At 42.6% G+C, this 27280-nt stretch overlaps 1 protein-coding gene across 3 annotated transcripts in view; it reads right to left on the bottom strand.

The window, feature by feature from the left end:
• The window catches only part of MACROD1 (mono-ADP ribosylhydrolase 1), a 1131067-nt gene that overhangs the window by 157408 nt on the left and 946379 nt on the right, over nucleotides 1-27280 (bottom strand). For all 3 annotated transcript variants that reach the window (XM_089652781.1, XM_089652783.1, XM_089652782.1), the window contains exon 4: nucleotides 250-279. In XM_089652781.1, the coding sequence (XP_089508907.1) occupies nucleotides 250-279 (30 nt within the window). The remainder of the gene's footprint in view (nucleotides 1-249; nucleotides 280-27280) is intronic.

Raw genomic sequence — 27280 nt, 5'->3', positions numbered from 1 at the left:
TCACGGTACTATATGTTTTAACTACAGATACAACCTTGTGCGTTTTTATTTGTGCATTCCGTGTCAAGTATGGAACCCAAGAATTTCAACAAACTGCATGGCACCAGAGCTGTATGACTTATAAGTCTGCCTGCTAAGAGCTGCAGATGGTAATACAGCTGACAGCTAAAGTTGTCTATAGCTGTTAGATACATGAATAAAATGTAATATGTCTCACAGGGAACAGAAGACAAACAAACATAGACTTACCTCCTCCACCTCCCAAGAGGGTATTCTTAGCTAGAAGAGAAAGCAAGGGAGATGGGTTGAAGGGTGGGTGGGAAAAGGAAAGACAAGGAGAAAAAAGGGAAAAGAGAGAAAAAAAACATTATTAGATTAACAGCAAAAAGCAAAAGAAATAAACCAAAAAATGCCATACTTTGCAATTCTCTAGATATCTTAGTGTGTTTATTGCCTGGGGGAATGGGATCTCTTGGAAATGTAGAGTGTTGCTGAACAATTAACAGCTAAAAGGTTAACCCAGTCAGAGTTAAGACATCTTTTAGAAGTCTCTTCTCTGCATCCATTTTTCTCAGCTCGTTTACTTGCACCCCCTCTTCCTTTTCAGTGTCTTGAGTATAATTAGTGAGAGTTCCCTTATTCCCAGCACTGGAGGGCACATCGTTTGTTAGATTAATACAGAGGGCAAAATAAGACAGAGTGACAAGGGAAACAGGGATCACAAACTACACCAAAAAAGGAGGAGGTTGCATTCCCTTGCCAATAAAAAAGCACTCTAGCTATATATAAATGCCAAAAGAATAAACCGATCTGCAGCACCTGCTCTACCAAGCTCACAATCTAATGTAGTGTTTAGGGAGTTCCATTCATTTAATATCTTTATGTGCAAAAGGCTCTTTCTTGCATAACATTTTGATCAATGACGCGATAACTGGGCCATAGGAAACAACCATTAGAATTTCAAATCCCTGTGGCTTAAGCCTCTACCACTTACCAATGGTAGGATTTAGCGCTACATGGTTGCTTATGACTCTTGTTTATTGCAGCTAAAAGTCTCATGCTCAATCACATTTTTCAGGCTCTAGATCCCAAGGGCGCTGCTAGCCCCACCTATGAGTCTCCAGCATGGAAAGCAAGCTGCAGCATGATACAGTTGTTTCCATCCGTCAGCAATGAGTGCAACGTGGGTAACTGGCCCAGTAAGGATCTAGGTTACATTTTGTACCTTGAAACAAAAAATAAAATATTCCTGCGCCAACAAAAAAGTGCCAAATACAAAATATGTGTATCCCTCTTCTAAATTGCTGCTGTGCAGAAAATGTGAAAACACAAATAATATTTATAAATGAAACAGCGCAAAATAGACCTTCATACAAATTTAGTGAATCACAAAATATAAATGTCCCATAATCATTGGTGCATATCTCTGTCAAAAAATCTTCAGGAAAGACACCCCAAAACCACTTGTGATGAAAGCTGAGGATTCCAAATGCATTTAGGAAACTTCCACCTGTCACCCGTGCACACCAACATCAAATACACTCACCAGATTTTGGTGAATGAAAAGCCTTTATGGATTTTTGGGAAATCCTAAACCCTCTTTACATCAGATCAATAGTAGCCTGCCCCACCAGGTATGTATCTTCTCCCAGGTCCTCACCGTGGTATCCTTGTTTACTCCACCGTATCAGAGAAAAAAACTTATATAGTGTAATATTGCCAGATAGATATTATAACAGAAGACAGAATCCAGGCCACTCACATTTTTCCAACTTGTAAAAGGCGCATTTATTTAAGCCAACACCAGCCTGATATTAAGAACCAGCAAACAGCCAAAAAATCCAGGATTCTCACATCAATAAAAGCCAGTAAGAGCAGTTTTTTCAATTTGTATGAAGGTCTATTTTGCGCTGTTTCATTTATATATATACATTTTGTACCTTGTTTCTGTCCACATATTGGAAAATTTGTATACTAGCATCCAATCCAATCAGAGTTCTCCTTTTCAGAAAAACAAAATCAAAAAGGTGAACTAACACAGTACACTCTCCCCACCTCTTGGTCCCCACTGCATGTACCTCTGCGAGTCTAGTAAACAAAACAGTTCTCCTCCCCATTGGAGATCCTTGGTAATCACCGGATACCAGCGAGTAATCACCGGCCGGGACCCGGTGAATGACAACCGCGAATGCGAATGGCGGCGCAGATAGAGTGCACGTGCCTCATGCGTGCCCCCTACACGGAAATGCAAAATCATGTATATATACATGATTTTGTGCACCTGTGCCGCCCTGTAGCAGTATTTCTGCTATAGGACGGCCGGGAAGCGGTTAAACAAAGAAGAAAACAACACAAACCAATTAAAAGAAAAAACAAAGAACAAAAGACCAAATAAGTCCAAAATATTTGGGACTTATTTGGTCTTTTGTTCTTTGGTTTTTCTTTTAATTGGTTTACGCTGTTATTTTTCTTTGTTTGTACTTTGATATTTTTTTCATCTTTTGAGCAGCAGCATTGTTTGATTGTGTGTTATTTCTTAGGCGCAGGTTATGTTACAAAATTTTTTTTGGGAAGTGGTTAAAGTTTCACTGTAAATGCAGCCCTGTGCTACGATCCTGGGGTTTGAAAACTGCACTGTTTTGCCCTAAGGATGCCAGGATTGATCAAAGCGGTTCTGATTGATCGACATAGGCACATAACCATGCTCACCAAACAGAACAGCTCTGATCCATTCCGGTGTCCATATGGAAAGAAAAGGAAGAACAGTGCTTTTTTCATACCCCGGGACCACTTCACTGGGCTGTGTGGATGGTGAAACTGTCACACCCATAGAGGTAGGTGCAGTGGGGACTGGGAAGTGGAGGTGGGAAGGGGTACAGTGTTAGTTCATCTTTTAATTTTTCTGAAGAGGTGAACTAACCCTCACCTTTTGGACAAAAAAAATGTACCCACAATAGTTATAGTAGTCACTGTGTTGCAAGTTCAGTGTACAAGCTCTTGTATTGCTTACCCTGAGCCCCAGGTCTGTACAGAGGTATGGACATACTGCTATGAGACGGGAGGAAGCCATAAATGAACTACAAATGTGGTGACAGCACTGCCATGATGCCAGTTTGTTCTACTGAGTCCCCCTGCTGTGGTGGCAGATGAGAACTTGCTGTGTTTTCATTGATGGATCCCCCTAAATCAGTCTCATGCCTGCTGGTCCCCAATCCCACTACCCTTTTTTATTTTTTAAACTTTGTGAATAATTCCATTTTATAGGTCACATAAGACTTTTGTCTGAACATCACTTAAAACTAATTCCACCCAATACTATGTGTAGCGCTACCCTCACAGGATCTGCCTGGTAGATTGGGTTCTCTGTTCTTTTGCCTCAACTCAGTGAATGACCTCAGCTCCTCTGACACACCAGGTTACACAAGGAGGATATTGCACCACTATTAAGAGCACCAATATAAATATCCTGCACACTCTATTGTTCAGAATCAGTCAGCAACCTTGAGACTGGTTAGGAATAAAGAAAAGTGTTATATTGCAACAAATAAAGCAGATAGCAATATGTACATAGAGGAACAAGCGTTATATTGCAACAAATTAAAGCAGATGACAATATGTACATAGGAGGAATGAGCAGAGTGTAGGTCAAACACAATTCTCGAGACAAAGGAGTTACTGTATTATAGCAGCTTAGAATAAGAATCTATATGGTTAGATTAATCTACAGTGCATTTATAAAGTATTCAGACCCCCTTCACTTTTCTTATCGTTATGTCCTGGCCTGATACTACAGAATTTTTAGAAATGTCTGTGAATTTATTAAAAAGTAAAAACTGAAATATCATATGTACTTAAGTATTCAGACCTTTTACTCAGTATTTTATTGAAGCACCTTTGGCAGCAATTACAGTCTTGAGTCTTTTGTGATATGACGAGACAAGCTTTGCACTCCAGGATTGAGAGATTTTTTTCCGTTCTTTTTTGTAAATCCTCTCTAGTTCAGTCAGGTTGGATGGGGACTGTTGGTGGAGATGTTCAATAGGATTCAAGTCAGGGCTCTGGCTGGGCCACTCTAGGACATTCACAGAGGTGTCCCTAAGCTACTCATGTGTTTTCTTGGCTGTATGCTTAGGATCATTGTCATGTTGGAAGATGAGCCTTTGGCCAAGTCTGAGGTCCTGAGTGCTGTGGAATAGGTTTTCATAGGGGATATCTCTGTACTTTGCTCCATTCAGCTTTCCCTCAACCCTGTCCAGTTTCCCAGTCCCTGCTGCTGAAAAACACTCCCACAGCATGATGCTGCCACCAACATGCTTCACTGTTGGGATGATACTGGGCAGGTGATAAGCAGTGCCTGGTTTCCTCCAGACATAACATTTAGAACTGAGGCCAAACAGTTTAATTTTGGGCAGTAGGCTATACTGCTTGGAGTGCACTCTGTCTGAAAGGATACACTATGACCCAGATCTTCCTGCAGAGCTACCTCTTACTATAGATAGCAAGTAAAGTTCTTATAGGGCAGCTATCTGAGGAGACAGTCCTTTGCCCCAGTTCTTCATCCAGCTAGGATTGGGACCCAGTCTTTATGGTGGTGCACATTAGTAAAATCTCAGTAATTTCGGGAGGCAGTGGAAAAGGCTGCTAGTTAGATTTACATTCCCTATGTACTCAGTCTCTGCAAGCAGCAACAGGTAATTTGCAGCAATGCCGTCTCACTAGTCACAGAGATGCAGACAGTTTAGCTTCGCTGCCCAGGTGTTGGTCTGCTTCTGTATCCTCCAGCCCTCAGCATGACTCCAGTCTTAAGCACACTGGACATTCACCCTCTGCTCTCTAGCACAGGCCAAAAGCTTGTGTCAGTTGGGCGCACACCCAGATGGATAGATGTACTCACTCCAGCAGCAATAGAGAAGAATCTCCAAACGTCAGCCCTAGAAGGGCAGGTTCACTGCTGCCACCATAGAGTCTCTTCAGCTGCTTGTCTGCTCCCCCTGGTGGGTGGAGGTAAGTTAGTGTTACCTCATTCAGCCTGAAGTCCAGAGGAGACACAGAAAGCACTGCAGCACAGTGTCCTAAATCACTTTCTGTATCTAGCCAAGCTACTGACTACATCTGTATTTGGTAACATATGGTATGTACTCACAAGGCAAGCAAGGCACTTGCCTATGGCAGCATTTTTCAAGGGGGCAGCACCTCCCCCCAGAAGAAGGGATGAAAGATAAAAGAAGGGACACGTGCACCATGGGAACCAGGTGGGATCTGAGAGAGGCTGCTTGATGGTGTATGTAGAGCCTGACTCTCGTTGGCAGGGTGTCCGGAGCTGTGAAGATGAGTGTCTCTATCGCTGGGGGGGGGGGGGAATAGGATTCCCATCTGTGTGAGCAAGCCGGGAGGGTTGAAACACATCAAGGTAGGCTAGTTTTTGGGTGGAGACATTACTGTATTCTGTCAATTCATTGATTAATAAGAAATACTACAACAGGAGCTAAATGGAGTGCGGCTGACATTACTCATACTGATATAACCTAATATTAGAGATAAGGAGCAATCCATACTTGTATGTTAGTCTTGGGGAGTGTTTTCACTTATAAACTATTTGTGATTCTGGCTCTATTAAAATATTATCTGTCACAATGGGGGAGATTTACTATAAGTGATGCACACAGAATCTGGTGTAGCCGGGCATAGTAACCAATCAGCTCCTAACTTCAGTTTGTTCAATTAGGCTTTGACAATAACACCTGGAAGCTGATTGGTTGCTATGGACAGCTGCACCAGATTCTGTGTGCGACAGTTTTAATAAATCCCCTCCCAATGTTATCTCTACACTTTATAAAAGTATCACACTCACAGCTAACTATGGGTTTTCTCCTAAAATTAAATTGAAATCAAGCAGAACTATCCCCAGTCAGCTGCTGGTCCATAAATGTACTTCTGTATATTAGAACAGTGAGAAGAGAACTGCATGCAGTAACAAATATTAAAATCTAACTTTGGAATAATTGCCGAAATTAAAAAAAAAATGTGATTATAACCATTCTCACCAGTGGCAGGAAAATGTAATTGAGAGCACAGCAAACACGTAAACAAAATGTTTTAAAGTGCGTCTAATGGTCTTGCTCAGCAAGGGTTGAATTCACTGTACACTTCTACAAGGCACAACCACTGGACCTCCTATTATCTATAATGAGTCTTGGCAGGTAATACACTCTCTTAACAAGGACCTAACATGCTGCCATACCACTCTAACCTAGAAAAACATTTGTGAATCCTGAAGCATTTCTGCAAGGATGTCTCCTAAAATAATCTCCTAAAAATCAGATTTTTATCTACGCTATAAAAATGCACCAATCAGCCATAACATTGTGACCACTGACAAGTAAAGGGAATAGCATTGATTATCTTGTTACAATGGCACCTGAAAATGGGTGGGATATATTTGGTAGCAAGTGAACATGCTGTCCCTGAAGTTGATGTATTGACAGTAAAAAAACTGGGCAAGTGAAAGAATTTGCCCGACTTTGACAAGAGCCAAATTGTAGCTAGATGACTAGGTTAGAGCATCTTCAAAAATGCAGCTATTGACAGATGTTCCCGGTCTGCAGTGGTCAGGAGGACTCACCAAATGTGAAACCAACGAGCTGGCTCCCATCATGCCTCTGCCAATCGTGTTTGTAACTGTCAGTTTTGCAATGCCTATTAGGACATGTAGTTCCACAGAAGCTAGAAGACTGCAGTTGCCCACCCCTGGGCTACAGGGTCATGGGTGGCCAAGGCTCATAGATGTACTTGGGGAGTGAAGGCTGGCCCATGTATTCCAGTTTATGAGAAGAGTTACTGTAACTCAAATTGCTGACCAATTAATGCTGGTTCTGATAGAAAAGTGTCAGAACACACAGTCTATCACAGTTTGTTGTGTATGGGACTGCATAGGCACAGATCGGTCAGGTTACCCATACTGGGTCCACAGCCACATTGGGGTCCAGTTCACATTGGACATATAAGCATCAGAACTGGACAACGGAGTAATACAATAAGGTGGCCTGGCCTCACGAATCACGTTTTCTTTTACATCATGTGGATGGACGGGTTCATGTGTGTCACTTACCTGGGGAAGAGATGGCACCCAGTGCCATGTTGATACCATAATGGACCCCTGGGCAAAGTATTGCACTGGGGCCTCTACCATCCTGCATCAGGTGTCAACATCACAGTGCCCCCTTACATTAGTTTTCCCCATCACAGTGTCTCCATACACAAGGTGACCCCATCACAGCACCCCCATACATCAGGTGTCCCCATCCATCAAGTGTCCCCTTTTGTTAGATTTCCACATCACAGTGTCCCCATACATCATGTTCTTCCATCAGTGTCCCCATACATCAGGTGTCCCCATCCCAGTATCCCCATACATTAGGTGTCCCCTTCACAGTGTTCTTTTACATCAGGTTCTCCCATCACAGTGTCCTCATACATCAGGTTCTCCCATCACAGTATCCGCATACACCAGGTGTCCTCATCATGTTGTCCCCATATATCAGATTCTCTCATCACAGTGTCCCCATACACCAGGTGTCCCCATCAGTGTCTCCTTACATCAGGTGTCCTCATCACAGTGTCACCATACATCAGACATCCCCTTACATCAGGTTTCCCTCACAGTTCCCCTTTACATCAGGTGTCCCCATCACAGTGTCACCATACATCAGGCATCCCCTTACATCAGGTTCCCCATCACAGTGTCCGCATACATCAGGTGTCCTCATCACAGTGGCCCCTTACATCAGGTGTCCCCATCACAATGGCCCCTTACATCAGGAGTCCCCATACATCAGGTTCCCCATCACAGTTTCCCCATCATAATGTTCCCTTACATCGGGTTCCCCCATTACAGTGTCTCCATAAATCAGGTATCCCCATCACAGTGCCCCCACACATCAGGTTCCCCCATCACAGTGTCCACTTACATCAGGTGTCCCCATCACAGTGTCTCCATGCATCAGGTGTCCCCATCACAGTGTTCCCTTACATCAGGTTCCCCCATCACAGTGTCTCCATACATCAGGTGTCCCCATCACAGTGCCCCCACACATCAGGTGTCCCCATCACAGTGTTCCCTTACATCAGGTTCCCCCATCACAGTGTCTCCATACATCAGGTGTCCCCAGGTTACTGAGGTTCCTTGAGCTGCAGCTGACCTCCCAGCTAAGAGCTATATTATTTATAGAGCCCTGCTGTGATCCAGTTACCAGTCCACCATACCCAGAGAGAGAAGCACCTGTAAGCAGGCATCTGTACCCACCTATCCCTTAAAGGGACCTCTGGCCAGCTGGATCTACCTACATCCTCTGAGTGCTTATGTCCTTATCAGCTTGCAGGAGAACCTACCCTGAGTTCCAGTCCGGACCTATACCTGTGAAGGGAATCCCTGTTGATTGACCTACTGCGTAATTAAATGACGCTTCTGGTGAGTGCGTAATTCTTACCTTACCACTGGGAGCACCACCACTGGATTGAAGCTGTATATCACTCTATGTTCATTATAGAGACTGTCACTGATATATTTTTATACATTTATGACAAGGTTTTGTGTGGTTTCCTTGAGTTTTCAGCTGCTTGCCATAAGAGCGGTCACTTTCATTGCTATTGTATTCTCTTCTTGGTGATACAGTTATGGCTGATCAGTCTAGTTAAAAGCAATCTTAATAAATAAACAAACACACAACACGTATTCCATTGTCATATATTTATTGAACAAATCATTTAAACAATCATGGATGGGCCAGACTGATAATTAAGTACAGTAGGCACAGTAGGCATGTGCCTAGAGCTGCCAGTGTTTAAAAAGTGTTTGTATTTGGGAGGCCAAACCTGTCACTGTCCATAATACAACCTTCTCCATCTTGAACAGGCTGACAGAGACATGTTTTTGTCAGCATAGAGCATTTAGGCCTCGCTGACACAGGCAAACGAGGCCAACTAGACTGGAACATCCAAAAGTGGGCTCTTAAATGCCCTAACAGTCCACCTGGGTGCAACAGCACTGGCCATGAAGTGGCCAATTACATAGTTACATAGTTAGTCTGGCTGAAAAAAGACAAAAGTTCATCTAGCTCAACCATTAAAAAAAAAATAGTTATAATCCTATACCCACAGTTGATCCAGAGGAAGGCAAAAAAACCCCAGCAAAGCATGATCCAATTTGCTCCTGCAGGGAATAAAAATTCCTTCCTGATCCCCCGAGAGGCAATCGGATATTCCCTGCATAAACGTTCCCTATAAATGTTAGTATCCAGTTATATTCTGTGTAATCCACTGAGCTGGCCAGAACCGACTCTTGAGGGAGTCTACTCCACATTTTCACAACTCTCACTGTGCAGAAACCTTTCCGTGTTTGGAGATTAAATCTCTTTTCCTCCAGATGTAAATAGTGCCCCCTTGTCCTCTGTGATGACCTCAGGGTGAATAGCTCTACACCGAGTTCACTATATGAACCACTGATGTATTTATACATGTTGATCATATCCCCCCTTATGTATTATACATGGAGATCATATCCCCCCCTTATGTATTATACATGTTGATCATATGCCCCCTTATGTATTATACATGGAGATCATATCCCCCCTTATGTATTATACATGTTGATCATATGCCCCCTTATGTATTATACATGTTGATCATATTCCCCTTATGTATTATACATGTTGATCATATCCCCCCCTTATGTATTATACATGTTGATCATATCCCCCCCTTATGTATTATACATGGTGATCATATCCCCCATTATGTATTATACATGTTGATCATATCCCCCCTTATGTATTATACATGGTGATCATATCCCCCATTATGTATTATACATGGAGATCATATCCCCCCTTATGTATTATACATGTTGATCATAACCCCCCTTATGTATTATACATGGTGATCATATCCCCCCTTATGTATTATACATGTTGATCATATCCCCCTTGTGTATTATACATGGAGATCATATCCCCCCTTATGTATTATACATGTTCATCATATCCCCCCTTATGTATTATACATGGTGATCATGTCCCCCCTTATGTATTATACATGGAGATCATATCCCCCTTATGTATTATACATGGAGATCATATCCCCCCTTATGTATTATACATGGAGATCATATCCCCCCCTTATGTATTATACATGGAGATCATATCCCCCCCTTATGTATTATACATGGAGATCATATCCCCCCTTATGTATTATACATGGTGATCATATCCCCCCTTATGTATTATACATGGAGATCATATCCCCCTTATGTATTATACATGGAGATCATATCCCCCCTTATGTATTATACATGGAGATCATATCCCCCCTTATGTATTATACATGGAGATCATATCCCCCCTTATGTATTATACATGGAGATCATATCCCCCCCTTATGTATTATACATGTTGATCATATCCCTCCTTATGTATTATACATGGTGATCATATCCCCCCTTATGTATTATACATGGAGATCATATCCCCCCCTTATGTATTATACATGGAGATCATATCCCCCTTATGTATTATACATGGTGATCATATCCCCCCTTATGTATTATACATGTTGATCATATCCCCCCTTATGTATTATACATGTTGATCATATCCCCCCTTATGTATTATACATGGAGATCATATCCCCCCCTTATGTATTATACATGTTGATCATATCCCCCCTTATGTATTATACATGGTGATCATATCCCCCCTTAATCTCCTCTTCTCAAGTTGCAGCTAGTTTGTATGAAAGATTATCCCTAGATGTAAACTGTCTGCATCCAGGGCCGGTCAGAATGGCTGACAAGTGGCCATTGATTTCTACAGAGTACGGATCTGCAGATCTGGCTGTTCGACTGCTGGCCTCGGCTAACTGCGCACAGCATGTGCATGGGCCGAAGCCTCTCCACTGGCTGGCGGAGAAGCTAATTACCCATGTAAATGGACCCTTAAATTAAGCTAACGAAACTAAGCCCTCATTTACACGAGTGTCCCGCATTTGTTTTTTGTAAACTTGGGAGAAATTGATCTCAGAAGTATTTCCCAGATCACCTTCTGTGTTGAAATGAACCACATGCATTTACATCCAAATATTCACGTGTTTAGAAATATTCGGAGTATCTAATCTGCTCCTCGCTGCAAATATTTCTATCTTCTCCAGGTAAATAGCCTGAATGCACACAAATTCAGGTAGATGCACAGTGTGAATTGTACCATACATGTAATTATATGTATATATACTTTAAGGGTTCATGTACACTGCAGCTGATAAACTGACGTTCAGGAGCTTTTCTGCATTTTTTTCAGCAGCCCCTGAACTCACCCTAATGTTTTCCTACGTGTCCATGTACACATCTTCGTTGACAGTCAGTTGAGTTTACAGTCGTTTTTTTGAACGCGTGAAACTTGCGTTCAGAAGTAGATTTTATCAGCGTTTCAAACTCCAAACACCTGTAAACGCGTGTAAACGCAGCTAACCGCATTTATAAGCGTTTGCATTTAGAAGCGTTTTTTAACTGTTCCATATCCAAATGCTGTCCAGAGTCTTTTTTCATCATCAGAAATGCATGCAAAGCGTTTTCCATGTATTCAAATGGACCCGGTACACCAGCGCAGTCAGTTCCAGGTTTTGTGTGAAGGAAACAATGGTAGAACGTGCTGCATTATGCTCATGATGGGATCCATAGTGAATACAACCAGAAAAGACAGGTCATCTCAACACATACTGCTCTCTCTGCTTCTGCTCTCTCTAGTTAATTTTTTACTGTTTTTCAGTGCATTCTGGACATTTGGGAAGGTGTTTAAAAAACACTTCTTAATGCTCATAAACGTCATAAACACGGTATGCAAACACGGCTAAACAGACGTTTTTTAACCTACGTTTTCCAGCAGTCAGTTTCCATTGTTCAGAATTGTTTTACAAATGTCCCGTATATATGAGCCCTAAATGTCCTACAAAATCCATATCAATTAATGTATGCTATTTCACGTACAAATTAGGTCAGAGCCTAGGTTCACACATATGTACATACACATGTCATGGGTACAACAGCCCGTTCATTTGGTAATACTTAAAGTGCTATGAAACCCAAAACCAAAAATGTAATATATTGCCGCTTACCAATCCTTAGATGTAGTGGCCGCATTAGTTTTCTTTTCTTATACTTTTTTCCCCTCAGTTTTCACTTGGTGATCTGGCCTGTAACACACTTCCTGTATTATACAGACAACACTCTGGATAAAGGAGCACATAGGACACCTTTGGACATCAGCATTGCCAGTCTGGGGGGAGGGGAGTGTTAAATGTATTGACAGATTTAGATACACTAACAAAGTGAAGCCAACTGCCAGCTAATACTTTATAAGCAGTCACAGGAAAACAGTTTTTACAGGTTTTGCATAAATTAATAAAAGCCGATCATTGTAAGCACTCCTCTAGTGTTAAATGGTTTCTCTCATCTCTGTAAGTGATACAGTGGGGCAAAAAAGTATTTAGTCAGCCACCACAGTTGATTTGTTCACACCAAGCTGCTTGACTATTGCAGATTCAGTCTTCCCAGCCTGGTGCAGGTCTACAATTTTGTTTCTGGTGTCCTTCGACAGCTCTTTGGTCTTCACCATAGTGGAGTTTGGAGTGTGACTGTTTGAGGTTGTGGACAGGTGTCTTTTATACTGATAACAAGTTCAAACAGGTGCCATTGATACAGGTAATGAGTGCAGGACAGAGGAGCTTCTTAAAGAAGAAGGTACAGGTCTGTGAGAGCCAGAAATCTTGCTTGTTTGTAGGTGACCAAATAGTTATTTTCCACCATAATTTACAAATAAATTCTTTCCAAATCAGCCAAACTGATTGTCTGGATTTTTTTTCTCATTTTATCTCTCATGGTTGAGGTCTACCTATGATGCCAATTACAGGCCTCTCTCATCTTTTTAAGTGGGAGAACTTGCACAATTGGTGGCTGACTAAATACCTCTTTGCCCCACTGTACATTCTGCTTTAAAAAAAACCAAAACAAACAACAGACTTACTGGCTGGATCACCAGATGAAAACAGAAGAAAGAAAGCCTAAAAAAGAAATGAGTGCAGCTACAATATAATAAATGTTTGTTTTTGGGTTTATTATAACGCTTCAGAATTCTTCTGAAGTCAGATCATTACAAAATAGATTCTAAATGATTGCTATATACAATGGTACTCAAAAACTAACATTGGGAATTTTTTTTTTTTTTTAATGAAATAGCAGCTCTTTCACATGGGGGGCTTGACAGCCAATTAACAAGCATTCAGGAGGCAGTAGTGTCTCCTCCTGCACGCTTCGTTTTCAAACCCCAAAGGGGATTTTTTTTCTATCCCAATAAGAATTTTACATTGAACTGCTGTGCCACATCCACCATAGCCACGCTTGGCATCTGGTGCAGTGTAGTCCCTTTGACTTCAACAGGCAAGTTTGACATGTTGTGCTGCCTGTCAAGCTCAACATGCAGGGTGGACATGTCCTCACTGCAAAGCAAAACATTGGCCCACCACAATGTGAACTCATCCCCCCAGCACCTGTTTTTACAGGCCCTGCGCCACCAGGGTGAACTAAGCCTAAAGGCTCTTGATACCACTTGCCCGCCTGAGGATTTAACCCCCTTTCTGACAAGGCCATTTTTTGCGTTACGGCGCTGCGATATTTTAACTGACAATTGTACGGTCATGCAACGCTGCACCCAAATGAAATTTACATCCTTTTTTCCCATGCCATGAGCTTTCTTTCGGTGGTATTTGATTGCCTGTGCGTTTTTTAATTTTTTGCACTATAAAAAAAAGACCAACAATTTTGAGAAAAAAAACTATATTTTTGACTTTTTGCTATTAAATATGTCCAGTAAGAAAAGTTTAAAAAATCAAATTTCATCATAAATGTAGGCTAAAATGTATTCTGCTACGTGCCTTTGCTAAAAAAACAATCCCAATATGTGTAAATTAATTGGTTTATGTGAAAGTTATAGCATTTACAAATGGTGAGATATATACCGGAATTTTTATTTTTTATTTTTACTAGTAATGGCGGCGATCAGCAACTTATAGCAGTGGGACATCTGACACTGGGGTGAACTGACTTGGTGTCACTGACATCATCAGTGACACCAATACAGTGATCGGTGCTAAAATAAACCCACGGCACTGGGCGGGAAGGGGTTAACATGAGGGGCGATCAAAGGGTTAACTGTGTGCAGAGAGTGCTTTACTATAGGGCCGTGTGTTTGTGCTTCACTGTAAGCACACAGCTTGTATGGCTGTGCTGTGCACAGCCATGCAGAGCAGTGTGCAGGAGCTGACAGGGGAGAGAACTGTTTTGTTTACAAACGGTTCTCCTCCCTGTTGGAGATCCTCGGCAATCACTTGGCGCGGATGAGTAATTACCGGCCGGTACCCGGTGATTGACAGTTGCGGCCACGAATGGCAACGCGGGTAGGGTGCGTGTGCCTCGTGTTTGCCCTCGACCCGGAAATGCGAAATCACGTATATATACACGTGATTTTGCGCACCAGTGCCATCCTGTAGCAGTATTCCTGCTATAGGGCGGATGGGAAGCGGTCGGCAAAACAGTATACTCAGAGAAGTCGTCAGCTCTACCTGTCATAAAAGAAGTCTGAATCAGTGTTTATAAACAACACTGCTGCAGCCACTATACAAAGATACAATGTAACATACAGCAGTGTTCACGAGCTGACGGGAGAGAACTGTTTTGTTTACAAACAGTTCTCCTCCCCATTGGAGATCTTCGACAATCACTGGGCGCCGGTGATTAATCACCGGCCGGGACCCAGTGATTGACAGTCGCGACCGCGAATGGTGGCGTGGGTAGGGCGAGCGCGACTTGTGTTTGCCCCCTACCCGGAAATGCAAAATCAAGTATATATACGTGATTTTGTGCACCTGTGCTGCCCTGTAGCAGTGTTTCTGCTATAGGGCGGATGGGAAGTGGTCGGTATTACAGTATAAGTCGTCAGCTCTACCTGTCATAAAAGAAGCCTGAATCAGTGTTTATAAACAACACTGCTGCAGCCACTATACAAAGATACAATGTAACATACAGCAGTGTGCACAAGCTGACAGTTCTCACAAACAGTTCTCCTCCCCATTGGAGATCTTCGGCAATCACTGGACGCCGGAGAGTAATCACCAGCCGGGACCCAGTGATTGACAGTTGCGGCTGCGAATGGCGTCTGTCAGCAGCCGACTGGCGGTAGCCTCTAGCGGCCCACAGGCCGGAGTCCCTCAGGGCGCAGAGTCTAAGCCTCAGTCTGCTGGTTCACCAGAGCCCCTGATGGTGGGGATGGACTGGAAGCAGCTTGAGACCAGGTCGTGACCCCCGAGAAACACCAGATGTGGTAGAGGCGGATGCCAATGGCGAAGAGCAGGTAAGAGCCAGATGTGAAGAGGTATGCGTGGTCAGACAGGCCGGGTTGACAACAGTGGAGCAGACAGTACAGAGTGGCAGGCAAAAGAATAACAGGTCACAAGCCGGGTTCAGTAACAGGAGGTCAGGCAATCAGGATCAGGCAGAGAATAGTCAGGACGAGCCAGGGTCAGAGCAGGAGAAGACAGCAGTATCAGGAACAGGCTGGGTCGGCAACAAGGTAATCAGGAACACAGGAACAGGGAACAAGACCATAAGGCGATTTGGAGATGCACAGGGCTGATTTAAATAGGGCGCCCTGTGCCCTCATTGGTGACAGGCGCGTGGCCGCGATCGTCTATGTCTCAATGTTTGCCGGCTAGTGCGTGCCGGCGATCTGCGCATGCTCGCCCCTCCGAGTGGAGGGGCGAGCATCGCTGGTAGGGCGTGCACGCCTCGTGTTTGCCCCCTACCCGGAAATGAAAAATCACATATATATACGTGATTTTGTGCACCCGTGCTGCCCTGTAGCAGTATTTCTGCTATAGGGTGGATGGGAAGCGGTCGGTATTACAGTATACTTATAGAAGTCGTCAGCTCTACCTGTCATAAAAGAAGTCCCCTTCGGAGATCCTCGGCAATCACCGGGCGCCGGCGAGTAATGAAAAACCCAGGATCAAGATGAAAAACCCAATTTCTGCTCAGAACTGACATTCTGGAGCCCCCTTCACTCTACATATGTGTAACCCCTGTGTCACTTCCTCCTATGTTTCCACAGTGGCCAGGACCTTGCACTGCCACATCACAGATATCTCCAGTTAAAAGTTAATGGAAATTCACATTTTGTTCAAACAGTGAGCTAACAGAATATCGCTGTTCTTCAGGAATGATTATTACTAGAAGCAGTTGTCTCCGCACAGTATAACACTCTACGACAAGACAAGGCAACATAAAGTAAACTGTTCCATCTCCCAATCATGGAAAACAGAACAGTGCGTTTACAATCTGCTCCATCAGCTGTTACATACTCATTCCTTCTTTTTCCAAAATATGCAGGCTTAGCAGATTGTTACAATATCCGATAAGAAAACTTTGACTTTTTTTTGTCAAATGTATACAGCTCAACGTTCATCTCCATCTCTAACCACTCCATGACTGCTGATCTATGCAGAGCAGTGACATTTGACTGTCACAGCAAGGCCTAGATGTCTCTGATGTGTGGGATGTGACGACTGACAGCCTGGCTTCACTTTCCGCACATGCTACACATGCGGCAACATGGCAGCACCCACTTGGTGAATAACTGGGTCTCCGGGGAAAAAAATGATTATGCAGCAGTATGTTATATAAGTAGAATAACTCACATTTGGCAGAGATTTGCTTAACAACAGGGAAGAGAACGAGTTGAATAAATGCAGAACTCCAGGTATAAATCTAAATACTCAATCGTAATTCAAAGTTTTTTTGTGATTTCCATAGCTCTCCTACATTGCAGGATGACACTACTATTTCATTGTTTAGCGGTACTGCTTTCTGAAGGTGGAGAGGTGATACAGAATGCTGAATTCTTCCAACAGAAAATAAGTGCATCACCTGCACTGTGGAAGGGGTTTCCAGATAAAATAAATATTCTGGGTGACATGGCTGCTTTGGACTGGTTCACCTTTGGAAAATACACCCAAATTGGCCTCATGCACACTAGATGTTTTTACAGCTGCTGTTTTTGGTGTCAGGCATTTTTTTCTGCAGCCAGTAAACTCCCCAGCATGTTATCCTATGTGCCCATGCACATATAGGCTTTTATAAGCATTTATTGGTAGGGGCGTTTTCAAGCTGGAACCCCCCCCCCCCCCCAGAACAACTGCATTTGAAGAGGGGTTTTTCAGCTGCAAAAATGGTTACAATGCTGAGAAACTTCGTTATCCGGCATTTGTGAGTATTTTTGAAACTTTTTTTATTAAATGATTTTTTTTGGACACTGACTTTGTTTTATTGTAGTAAATTCCTACATTTCCCAGTGTGCTTTGCTGCTCTTGCTTTCATTGTTTGACCTGTGCAATGTGCAGACAGCAGCATTTCCCAATGTCATTTGCTGCCTCATTGTATCAGCTGACTGAACTGTGTGCAAACAGGATATTCCTTTTATGGAATTTTGCCAGTGTCTTCTTATGCCTCATTGTCTCAGCTGACTGAACTGTGTGCAAACAGGGAGTTCCTTTTATGGAATTTTGCCAATGTCCTTTGCTGCCTCATTGTCTCAGCTGATTGAACTGTTCCTTCAATGTCCTTTGCTTCCCAGTGTGCTTTGCTGCTCTTGCTTTCATAGTCTGACCTGTGCTGTGTGCAAACAAGAATATTTCCCAATGCCCTTTGCTGCCTCACTGTCTCAGCTGACTGGACTGTGTGCGAACAAGAAAATTCCTTTTATGGACATCTCCCAATGTCTGTTGCATCCTCACTGTCTCAGCTGACTGAACTGTGTGCAAACAAGAAATTCCTTTTATGGACATCTCCCATTGTCTGTTGCATCCTCACTGTCTCAGTTGACTGAACTGTGTGCAAACAAGGAATTCCTTTTATGGACATCTCACAATGTCTGTTGCATCCTCACTATCTCAGCTGACTGAACTGTGTGCAAACAAGAAATTCCTTTTATGGACATTTCCCAATGTCTGTTGCTGCCTCTTTTGTCACAGCTAGCAGAACTGTGTGCAATCAGGAAATTCCTTTTATGGTCAAATAGAGGATATCAAAGGTTGGGTCCAGAATCGTCACCAATGGCTGCTTCCCTCCTCCAGCTGTCTCTGTTTCCTCACCATCCTTAATAGAATCAGTAGCATAGCCTCATCAATTTTTTGCATTACAGAATCCATAATGGATGCAGCAGGAAAAAGAAAGATAGCTCCTGAACAACACAGTGCTCTCTACTGTGAAAATGGTGACTAAACAACTACACAATGACTATTCAGAGATGCATTCTGGGAAAGAGGGAGCTAAAAATAGCAGAGAGGTGTTGCTAAAAAACGCTAAAGTGGCAAAATGCTAAAAAACGCTAAAAAAAGCTAATGAAAAAAAGTGTCAAAACGCTGCAAAACTCGTGTTTTTAATGCGGCAACAATACTGGCATTTTTATAAAGTCCAGTGTGCATGAGGCCTTAGGGTAACACATAACATGTGTTTATTTATGTAACATGTGACCTGTATTAATGGCTTGTTCACACCAGATGCAATCCATTTAAGGGTTTTTAAGCTGCAATTAAAAAGTCGATAATATTTTAAAACTGGAGAGTGCAAAATCTGCTACAGCATTGTATGGGAGCCAATCAGCTTCTACCTTCAGCTACTTCAATTAAACTTTGACAATAAAACCTGGAAGCTGATTGGTTGCTATGCACAGCTGCACCAGTTTTAGTAAATCTCCCCCATTGTGACAGATAATATTTTGATAGATATATAACCTGGAAGCTGGTTGGTTTCTATGCAGATCTGCAGCAGATTTTGCACACACAGTTTTAGTAAATCAACCCCACAATGTCCAATGTCCCTAGTTCACACCAGTGCAGTGTGTTCCACTGAAGTCAACAAAAGTAGAAGGAAAAGTAATTTTTTTCTGCAAGAAACATATCTGATATATGGCAAAAGGCATCTAAAACGCAAAAGAACGCATCAAAAAGCATAGGCAGAAATGCATCCGTAATGCAGAAATTGTGCTGTGAATCAGTAACATGTAGCATGTAACATGTAACATTTTCCAACTGCTGCCCCACTCATCCCCTTCCACTGTGACAGCGGGTGGGGGATCCTCCCCCAACACCCACTGTCACATTTTAAAAACAGTGCGGCACAGCCGCATCATTCATTCGCAGGGATCTGTGAATGAAGAAACTACAAGTCCTGTCTTCCACCATGGCAGATGGGCTTGTAGTTTTCAATGGACTGCAGGGGTGAAAATGAGCACCCTTGTAGTCCATTCGTTCTTTCTCCAACCTGAACAGAGGTAAGGGCACAAAGCTGGAGTGTGTAGCCTGACACTGCACCCATGATCTGCTGCTTTGTGGCTCCTGTAAGAAAAAATAATAAATGCACATTTTTTTCAGCAAAAATATGGACATATAATTTTTTTATAAAAGGTGAACTTAGCCTTTAAATTCTGAGCTTCCGGCTGTATTAAACCTGATTCTGACCACTTAGGCAATAAATCTGTCTTTGAACTTTGCAAACTGTCATACTTGGCTGCCCAGAAATACAGAAGCACAGACTTGCATGTGTTTAGATGTATATATATAACAATTTTGAAAAAAAAAGTGATTTTTCTTCTTCACTGATATGCACTGATGAGGCTGCACTGATGGGTACTAATGGGCACTGATGAGGAGGCACTTATGAGGCTGCACTGGCATGCGGCACTGATGGGCACTGATAGCCAGCACTGATTGGCACTGATAGCCGGCACTGATTGGCACTGATAGCTAGCCCTGATGGTCACTGATGGGCACTATTAGCAGCACTTATGGGGCTATACTGATCATCACGGCATTGATGATCAGTGCCCTGATTAGTGTAGATGTCCACTCTCCTCACGCGCTGTATTTACTGACACTGACTATTTACACTGTGATCAGCAGTGATTGGACACAGCTGATTACACGGTAAAAGGCAGCTCTGATTGGCCCTCTACCTGCATACGTGATCACAAGGACATAGCAATTACAGCTCAAGCATGGTGCGTGCCCCAGGGGGTGTGCAGGGGGTGCAGTTCTGGGAGAACATCCATGGATGTCCTCCCAGAGCTAGCCGACTGAGCTGTAGCTGACTTTTGGCCATAGCACAGCTGGGAACCGGTTAAATATTTTGCTGGTGATGCCACTTCTCTGCTTTGCCAATGATTTAATTTAATTTCCACCCTACCCCTAGCAGCACCTGCTCACCAGAAGCAAAAAGAAAAAGCCCTATGCAATCTTCTGACTTGGTGCTTACATGGCTAAGAACTCTCTTGCCATCTCCTATGTCAGGGTATCCACACTGTCTCAAAGGGACAATTGACTGTCCTTCAGGCTATGCCCCATCATTGGTTTTTGGCAGTTCAGCTCTTTGATTGTATTATGTACATCCAAACAGTGAACCTTTAATCAATTACTTGGCACTTACTGTCACAGAGCCGACAGTGCTGTGCCCCTCCCCACTCCAGTGGCCCCCCTCCTAGCGCTCTTACTGGAGCCCCTGGAAACACAACTGCTAGGTAGGGGAGGGAGAGCGCTGTGAGACCAAAGCAAATCCATGCCATGATCTCACCTGCAACATGGAAACCGGAAGTGATGTCACTTTCTGTTTCAGATTCACCCTTTCCAGGCCAGTACAGCCAAGGGACACATCTAACCAAGTTGATCTGTGCTTGGTTAGATTTTGTGATGTGCAGGGGAGACATTGGGGTCTATTAATCCCCGTTGCCCCTGCACACCTGTGCAAACGCAAAAGTAAGCCCAGGGTGTGCACATGCATGTAAACTGTGGTCGCACCATGTGTGTGACATATTGCCGCGAACGTCGGAGTAAGAACAACAATTCTAGCACAAGATTTCCTAGTTAACTCTAAACTGATGAGCTGTAAATGCTTTTAAAGCATCACCTATGGAGATCTTTGGGCACCATAGTTTTTGGGGATAATGTAGGCGCAAACAATTTTAAAACATAGAATGTTTGGTATCTATTTACTCAATGCAACCTCATCATTTATATTTTAACCAAAAATGGGTATTCTATTGTTTTTGCACTCAAATTCATTTTATTATATTTTTTCCTAAAAATTTGTGTTTATTAAACAGTTGCACAAATATCATGTGACATAAAAATTTGCAACTATCACCTTTTTATTCTACAGGGCCTCTACTTTCAAAAAATATATAATGTTTTGTTTAAGTAATTTTATTGCCAATAACTGCTTAACAGGAGGAATAGTGCCCCATCATTGGTTTTAATGGGAGGAATAGTGCCCCATCATTGGTTTTAATGGGAGGAATAGTGCCCCATCATTGGTTTTAATGGGAGGAATAGTGCCCCATCATTGGTTTTAATGGGAAGAACAGAGCCCCATCATTGGTTTTAATGGGAGGAATAGTTCCCCATCATTGGTTTTAATGGGAGGAATAGTGCCCCATGATTGGTTTTAATGGGAGGAATAGTGCCCCATCATTGGTTTTAATGGGAGGAATAGTGCCCCATCATTGGTTTTAATGGGAGGTATAGTGCCACATCCTTGGTTTTAATGGGAGGTATAGTGCCCCATCATTGGTTTTAACGGGAGGAATAGTGCCCCGTCATTGATTTTAATGGGAGGAATAGTGCCCCATCATTGGTTTTAATGGGAGGAATAGTGTCTCATCATTGGTTTTAATGGAAGGAATAGTGCCCCATCATTGGTTTTAATGGGAGGAATAGTGCCCCATCATTGGTTTTAATGGGAGGAATAGTGTCTCATCATTGGTTTTAATGGGAGGAATAGTGCCCCATCATTGGTTTTAACGGGAGGAATAGTGCCCCATCATTGGTTTTAATGGGAGGAATAGTGCCCCATCATTGGTTTTAATGGGAGGAATAGTGTCTCATCATTGGTTTTAATGGAAGGAATAGTGCCCCATCATTGGTTTTAATGGGAGGAATAGTGTCTCATCATTGGTTTTAATGGAAGGAATAGTGCCCCATCATTGGTTTTAATGGGAGGAATAGTGCCCCATAATTGGTTTTAACGGGAGGTATAGTGCCCCATCATTGGTTTTAATGGGAGGAATAGTGCCCCATCATTGGTTTTAATGGGAGGAATAGTGCCCCATCATTGGTTTTAATGGGAGGTATAGTGCCTTATCATTGGTTTTAATTGGAGGAATAGTGCCCCATCATTGGTTTTAATGGGAGGAATAGTGCCCCATCATTGGTTTTAATGGGAGGAATAGTGCCCCATCATTGGTTTTAATGGGAGGAATAGTGCCCCATCATTGGTTTTAATGGGAGGAATAGTGCCCCATCATTGGTTTTAATGGGAGGAATAGTGCCCCATCATTGGTTTTACTGGGAAGAATAGTGCCCCATCATTGGTTTTAATGGGAGGAATAGTGCCTCATCATTGGTTTTAATGGAAGGAATAGTGCCCCATCATTGGTTTTAACGGCAGGAATAGTGCCCCATCATTGGTTTTAATGGGAGGAATAGTGCCCCATCATTGGTTTTAATGGAAGGTATAGTGCCCCATCATTGGTTTTAATGGGAGAAATAGTGCCCCATCATTGGTTTTATTGGGAGGAATAGTGCCCCATCATTGGTTTTAATGGGAGGAATAGTGCATTATCATTGGTTTTAATGGGAGGAATAGTGCCCCATCATTGGTTTTAATAGGAGGAATAGTGCCCAATTGTTGGTATCAATGGGAATAGTGTCACATTGATAGTGTCTGTAGGGGGCATGGTCATTGGTGTCACTTGGCGGAATAGAGCACCCAGGGTCAGATAAAGGCAAGCAAAGGGCCACAGTTTAGAGACCACTGTCCCCGTGAAAGAAGTGGGCCAATCACCAAGCACCAGAGCTGTCACATGCTCCTCCATGTGCAGACTCCTGGTGAGTATGTGCTGCTGGATAGTTTTGTCTTGAATGTTGCATAGGGCTAGGTTGACTCTATTGCGGATGAGGGAATGCATGTAAATCGCACATGTTCCCTAAACTGCAGGCACCCACAGCCATAATGTGCTGTTGTTTAGCAGATGCATGGGGGTGCCTTTAGTACTTAATGGCACTACCACGCATGGGAAAATGCAGTGCATTTACCCGTGCCAAAGAAATGCTCAGAACAACATGGTGCCAAAGCACCATGCGGTTTCCGTGCAGCTGCTGTTTCAGAAAAGGGTCTTTTCCCCTGTGTTTCCAGCAGGTACAGTAACCCATTGAAATGAATAAGCTGTTGTGTGCACGCAAGCGCGCCGCGCAGCAAACTCACAGATGTGAACCTAGACTAAAGTCCTTTTTTTCTCCGATTTGTGTATTATTTCTTTAGAAAGGTCATAATCACAGTTTTGTAAACAGAATAATATATTTAATCCCAATCTGTTCTGGTTTTCAAAGTGCTTAGTGATATGTGTCAACAGTTTTTTTTTTCCGTTTCTTACGCTGAAATGTCTGGCAGAGATCTAAAGCAGAGAAGAAAACATTGGTACCACTATTTAACGGCACTAGTTAAATCACAAACTCCTCTGAGCAATATTAAAGGTCAACATGTTAAATACCTGTTTTGAAAACAGTACATTACTACATATTAATGGTCTCACACCCTCCTGTGGCTGGCAAGGGGTACAGATCATTAACGGCTGAAATACCAAAGTGTGATCATTTCTGCTCTAGACTCCAAATTATTTCCTGCTAATTAGCAGTTATACATCCAAAGGGAGGATTCCTTTCTGCTTGGCCCTTGTCTTATAAATGCACCCTTTTGATTAGAAAGGGCTCAGTACATGTTCTAGTAAAATACCTTTTTTAGGCTGCCAAAATAATGAGAGAAAAAATGATGTCCACAGACAAGTCAACTTTTTTGTAGAGCTCAAAGTTTTAAGTTCTCTTACTTAGATCTCAGAACATAGGAGTAATGAACAAGTACAAACAAGTATTTCTGATCAAGGGAAGACTGAGGAATTTTGAATTTTCTGGCATACTAGGATATTGCATATTTTACACAACATGTGTTTAGCCAAGTAATTAAAACAAACCTTACACTGGATGTAATTAAAAGTCTTTTTTCAGTATGCAGAATCCAAAAAACCAACCAGAGAGGTACAGAGCATATGCATGAACTAGTGTGTCCAATGGCTCCTTCACACAGGTGGCCATATCTATTGTGGAAAAGTGATCTGCAGTGGCTTTTTTTTTAAATATCACACTGTGACCACAAAGTAGGCATGTAGGGTGGGTCCACATTGGTTGACCAATGGCGCCATGTGGACCATGAACCTGCCCTGCTTTTTTTTGTATAGGACAGTCACCCACCTGTTATTTTAGAGAAACTCAACCATCTGTGTTATCATGTCCTGGTCTGAAGCCCACTCACTTACCTTGGCCCTAAATTCACCTCAGGCCCTGCTTTCTCTCCAGAATCCCTCCCCTTGATGTAGAGACAAGACTCCTCCTCCTCCTTCCAGGGCTCCGCTGTTGCCACTTCCCATACCCCAAGCACACTGGGCCCCACCCATAGCTAGCATATTAAGAGGCACTATCTCCACTCATTCCATCACTGCAGGAGGGGCAACAATTAAAGTATATAAGCGGGACTTAGACTGTCCTGAAATAATAGATCCTTCCCCACTAGGTCTCAGTACCACATCTCCCACAAAAAGATCCTCCAAGCAGAAGGCCTGGGCCGTGAAAATGACAAAAAATCTGTACGTGTTTACCACTATGGAAGCATACTATGTATACATCCAGATTCATGTGCCGAAAAAAGCATAAAATATACAGTGCTCAGCATAAATGGGAACACCCATTTTGAAAAGTAAGATTTTAAGCTCAATGAACACATAGAAACTATTTCTACAATTTTGACAAAACTGAGTTTTATAGAACAGTTGTTTAGCTCATTACATGAAAGCAAGGTTAATAATATAACTTAGATTACAAAATCTTCAGTTTTTCTCAAATTAGTTGATGCAAAAATGAATACACCCCACAACAAAAACTACTACATCTATTTTTTTGTATGACCTCCATTATTTGTAAGGACAGCACCAAGTCTTCTAGGAATTAAATTAACAGGTTGGTGACATATTACAACATCAATCTTTTTCCGTTCTTCAAGGACGACCTCTTTTAGAGCCTGGATGCTGGATGGAGAGTGATGCTTAACTTGTCTCCTTAGAATTCCCCATAGGTGTTCGATTGGGTTCAGATCAGGAGACATACTTGGCCACTGAATCACTTTTACCCTGTTCTTCAAAAATACAAAATACAAAGGTGGCCTTAGATGTGTGTTTTGCATCATTGTCATGTTGGAAAAGTGCATGACGACCAAGGGCACATAGTGATGGTCGCGCAGTACATGTGTGAATTCATGATATCATTAATGAAATGCAGCTCCCCAACGCCAACAGCACTCATGCAGCCCCACAGAAGGACACTGCCACCACCATATTTCACTGTAGGCACCATGCATTTTTCTTCTCATTGTTGTGACGCCATGCAGTTTTGAAGACATCAGTGCCAAAAACATTTATCTTGTCTCATCACTCCAGAGTACAGAGTCCCAGTAGTCATCCTCTTTTTCAGCATGCGCCCTGGCAAATTATAGGCAGGCTTTTTTTGTGGATGGGCTTTAGAAGAGGGTTCCTTTGTGGACGACACCCATGCATGCCATTCCTCTGCAGTGTATGTCGTATTGTGTCACAGGAAACAATTACCCCAGTTTGGCTTTTTACTTCTTTAGCTAACTGCAGTGAACTTGCTATGGCGATTTTCTTCAACCCTTGTCATCAGAAGACGCTCCTGTTAAGGTGTTAACTTCCGTGGACAGCCTGGACGTCTCTGAGATGGTTGCAGTTCCATCTTTGTTAAATTTTTGTATCACTTTTGCTACAGTATTCTGACTGATAAGTAATGCTTTGCTGATCTTCTCATAGCCTTCATCTTTCCTGTGTAAAGAAATTATTTTCTTTCTCAGGCCTTGTGACATTTCTCTTCCATGTGGTGCCATTGCTGACAGCATCAAATGGGAAGGGTTTTCTATGTTAAGTAATGCCCTTTTATAATTAACTGTCTGCTGCACACCTGTTTAATGAATTAGACTCACCTGTAGTTGAATTCTTGTTAATTAGAATTTTGTTGTCTAAAATTAAGCTTTGCTCCTAAGACCTTCATTGGGATGTATTAATTTCTGCAACATGGGAGTGAATGAATTTGTTAGGAAAAATACTTTTTCATGTGTGTGCACATTAACAAATCTTGTTTGCAACCAATGGCCTGCATTTGTAGGAGTATTTTGTAGTATAGTGTCCCATAGAAAATGTTAATTCTGAAAGGAACGGAAAGTCTTTCTGACAAATCTGTTGGGGTGTACTCATTTATGCTGAGCACTGTAACTATATTATATATATATATACTGTATATATATATATATGTAAAGACATGCTTCACATGCTTGAGAACATGAGGGACCATTTCAATTTCGGAAGGGGGATACTAAAGCGTTAAAAGGATGCTGAAATCCACCATGATCGCTGGTATAAGCACATCTTCCGGTGCTGATGGTTCGGGCAAGAGCCACTGGAACTGAGGGGAGATTAGTAAATGGCAGTTCACTAGTCTCCTTCTGCTCTCCATGCTGGCACCCACCATTTATGTTCTTGGCACCCAGGCGGGATAGGTGAGACCATGACACAATGCAGCAGAAGTTTGTTTACGTACTGCCACTGCCACAATAGGTACAGAGGCAACAAAAGGGTTATAAGAGATCACAATACTTGCCCTTCCAAAGCTTTCCTCTGTCTACCATCCCAGTAGGATGGAACCATCTTTGTTCTGCCATTATCTAGAATCAATATCTTCTTTCTAGACTGAGATGCTGGCTCAGAGATTACACAAGTACTGTATGTAAATCCTGGTGCCTGGGTGGTTCTTGGATGTGTTCAGAAATATCTGAAACTAATCAGCCCCTTGCGGCATCCTCTCACCTTGTGACTTGCTAAAAAGTTACAGACCCGCTTGTCACCTTTCCACTCTAATGTGTTGTCTTGCGTGTATGCGATGTGAGTGCGTTACTATAAGTTGTGATATGCTGCAGGCCGGTGAGTTGCCTTCGTTCACTGGAGTGTCATTAAAAAAGAATGGCAGC

The sequence above is a fragment of the Staurois parvus genome, unplaced genomic scaffold (genome assembly GCF_062004578.1).
Source record: "Staurois parvus isolate SC_StPar_1 unplaced genomic scaffold, SC_StPar_1.0 ptg000694l, whole genome shotgun sequence".
NCBI classification, from domain to species: domain Eukaryota; kingdom Metazoa; phylum Chordata; class Amphibia; order Anura; family Ranidae; genus Staurois; species Staurois parvus.
The sequence above is the reverse complement of the archived record's forward strand: the minus strand, read 5'-3'. Positions and strand labels throughout refer to the sequence as shown.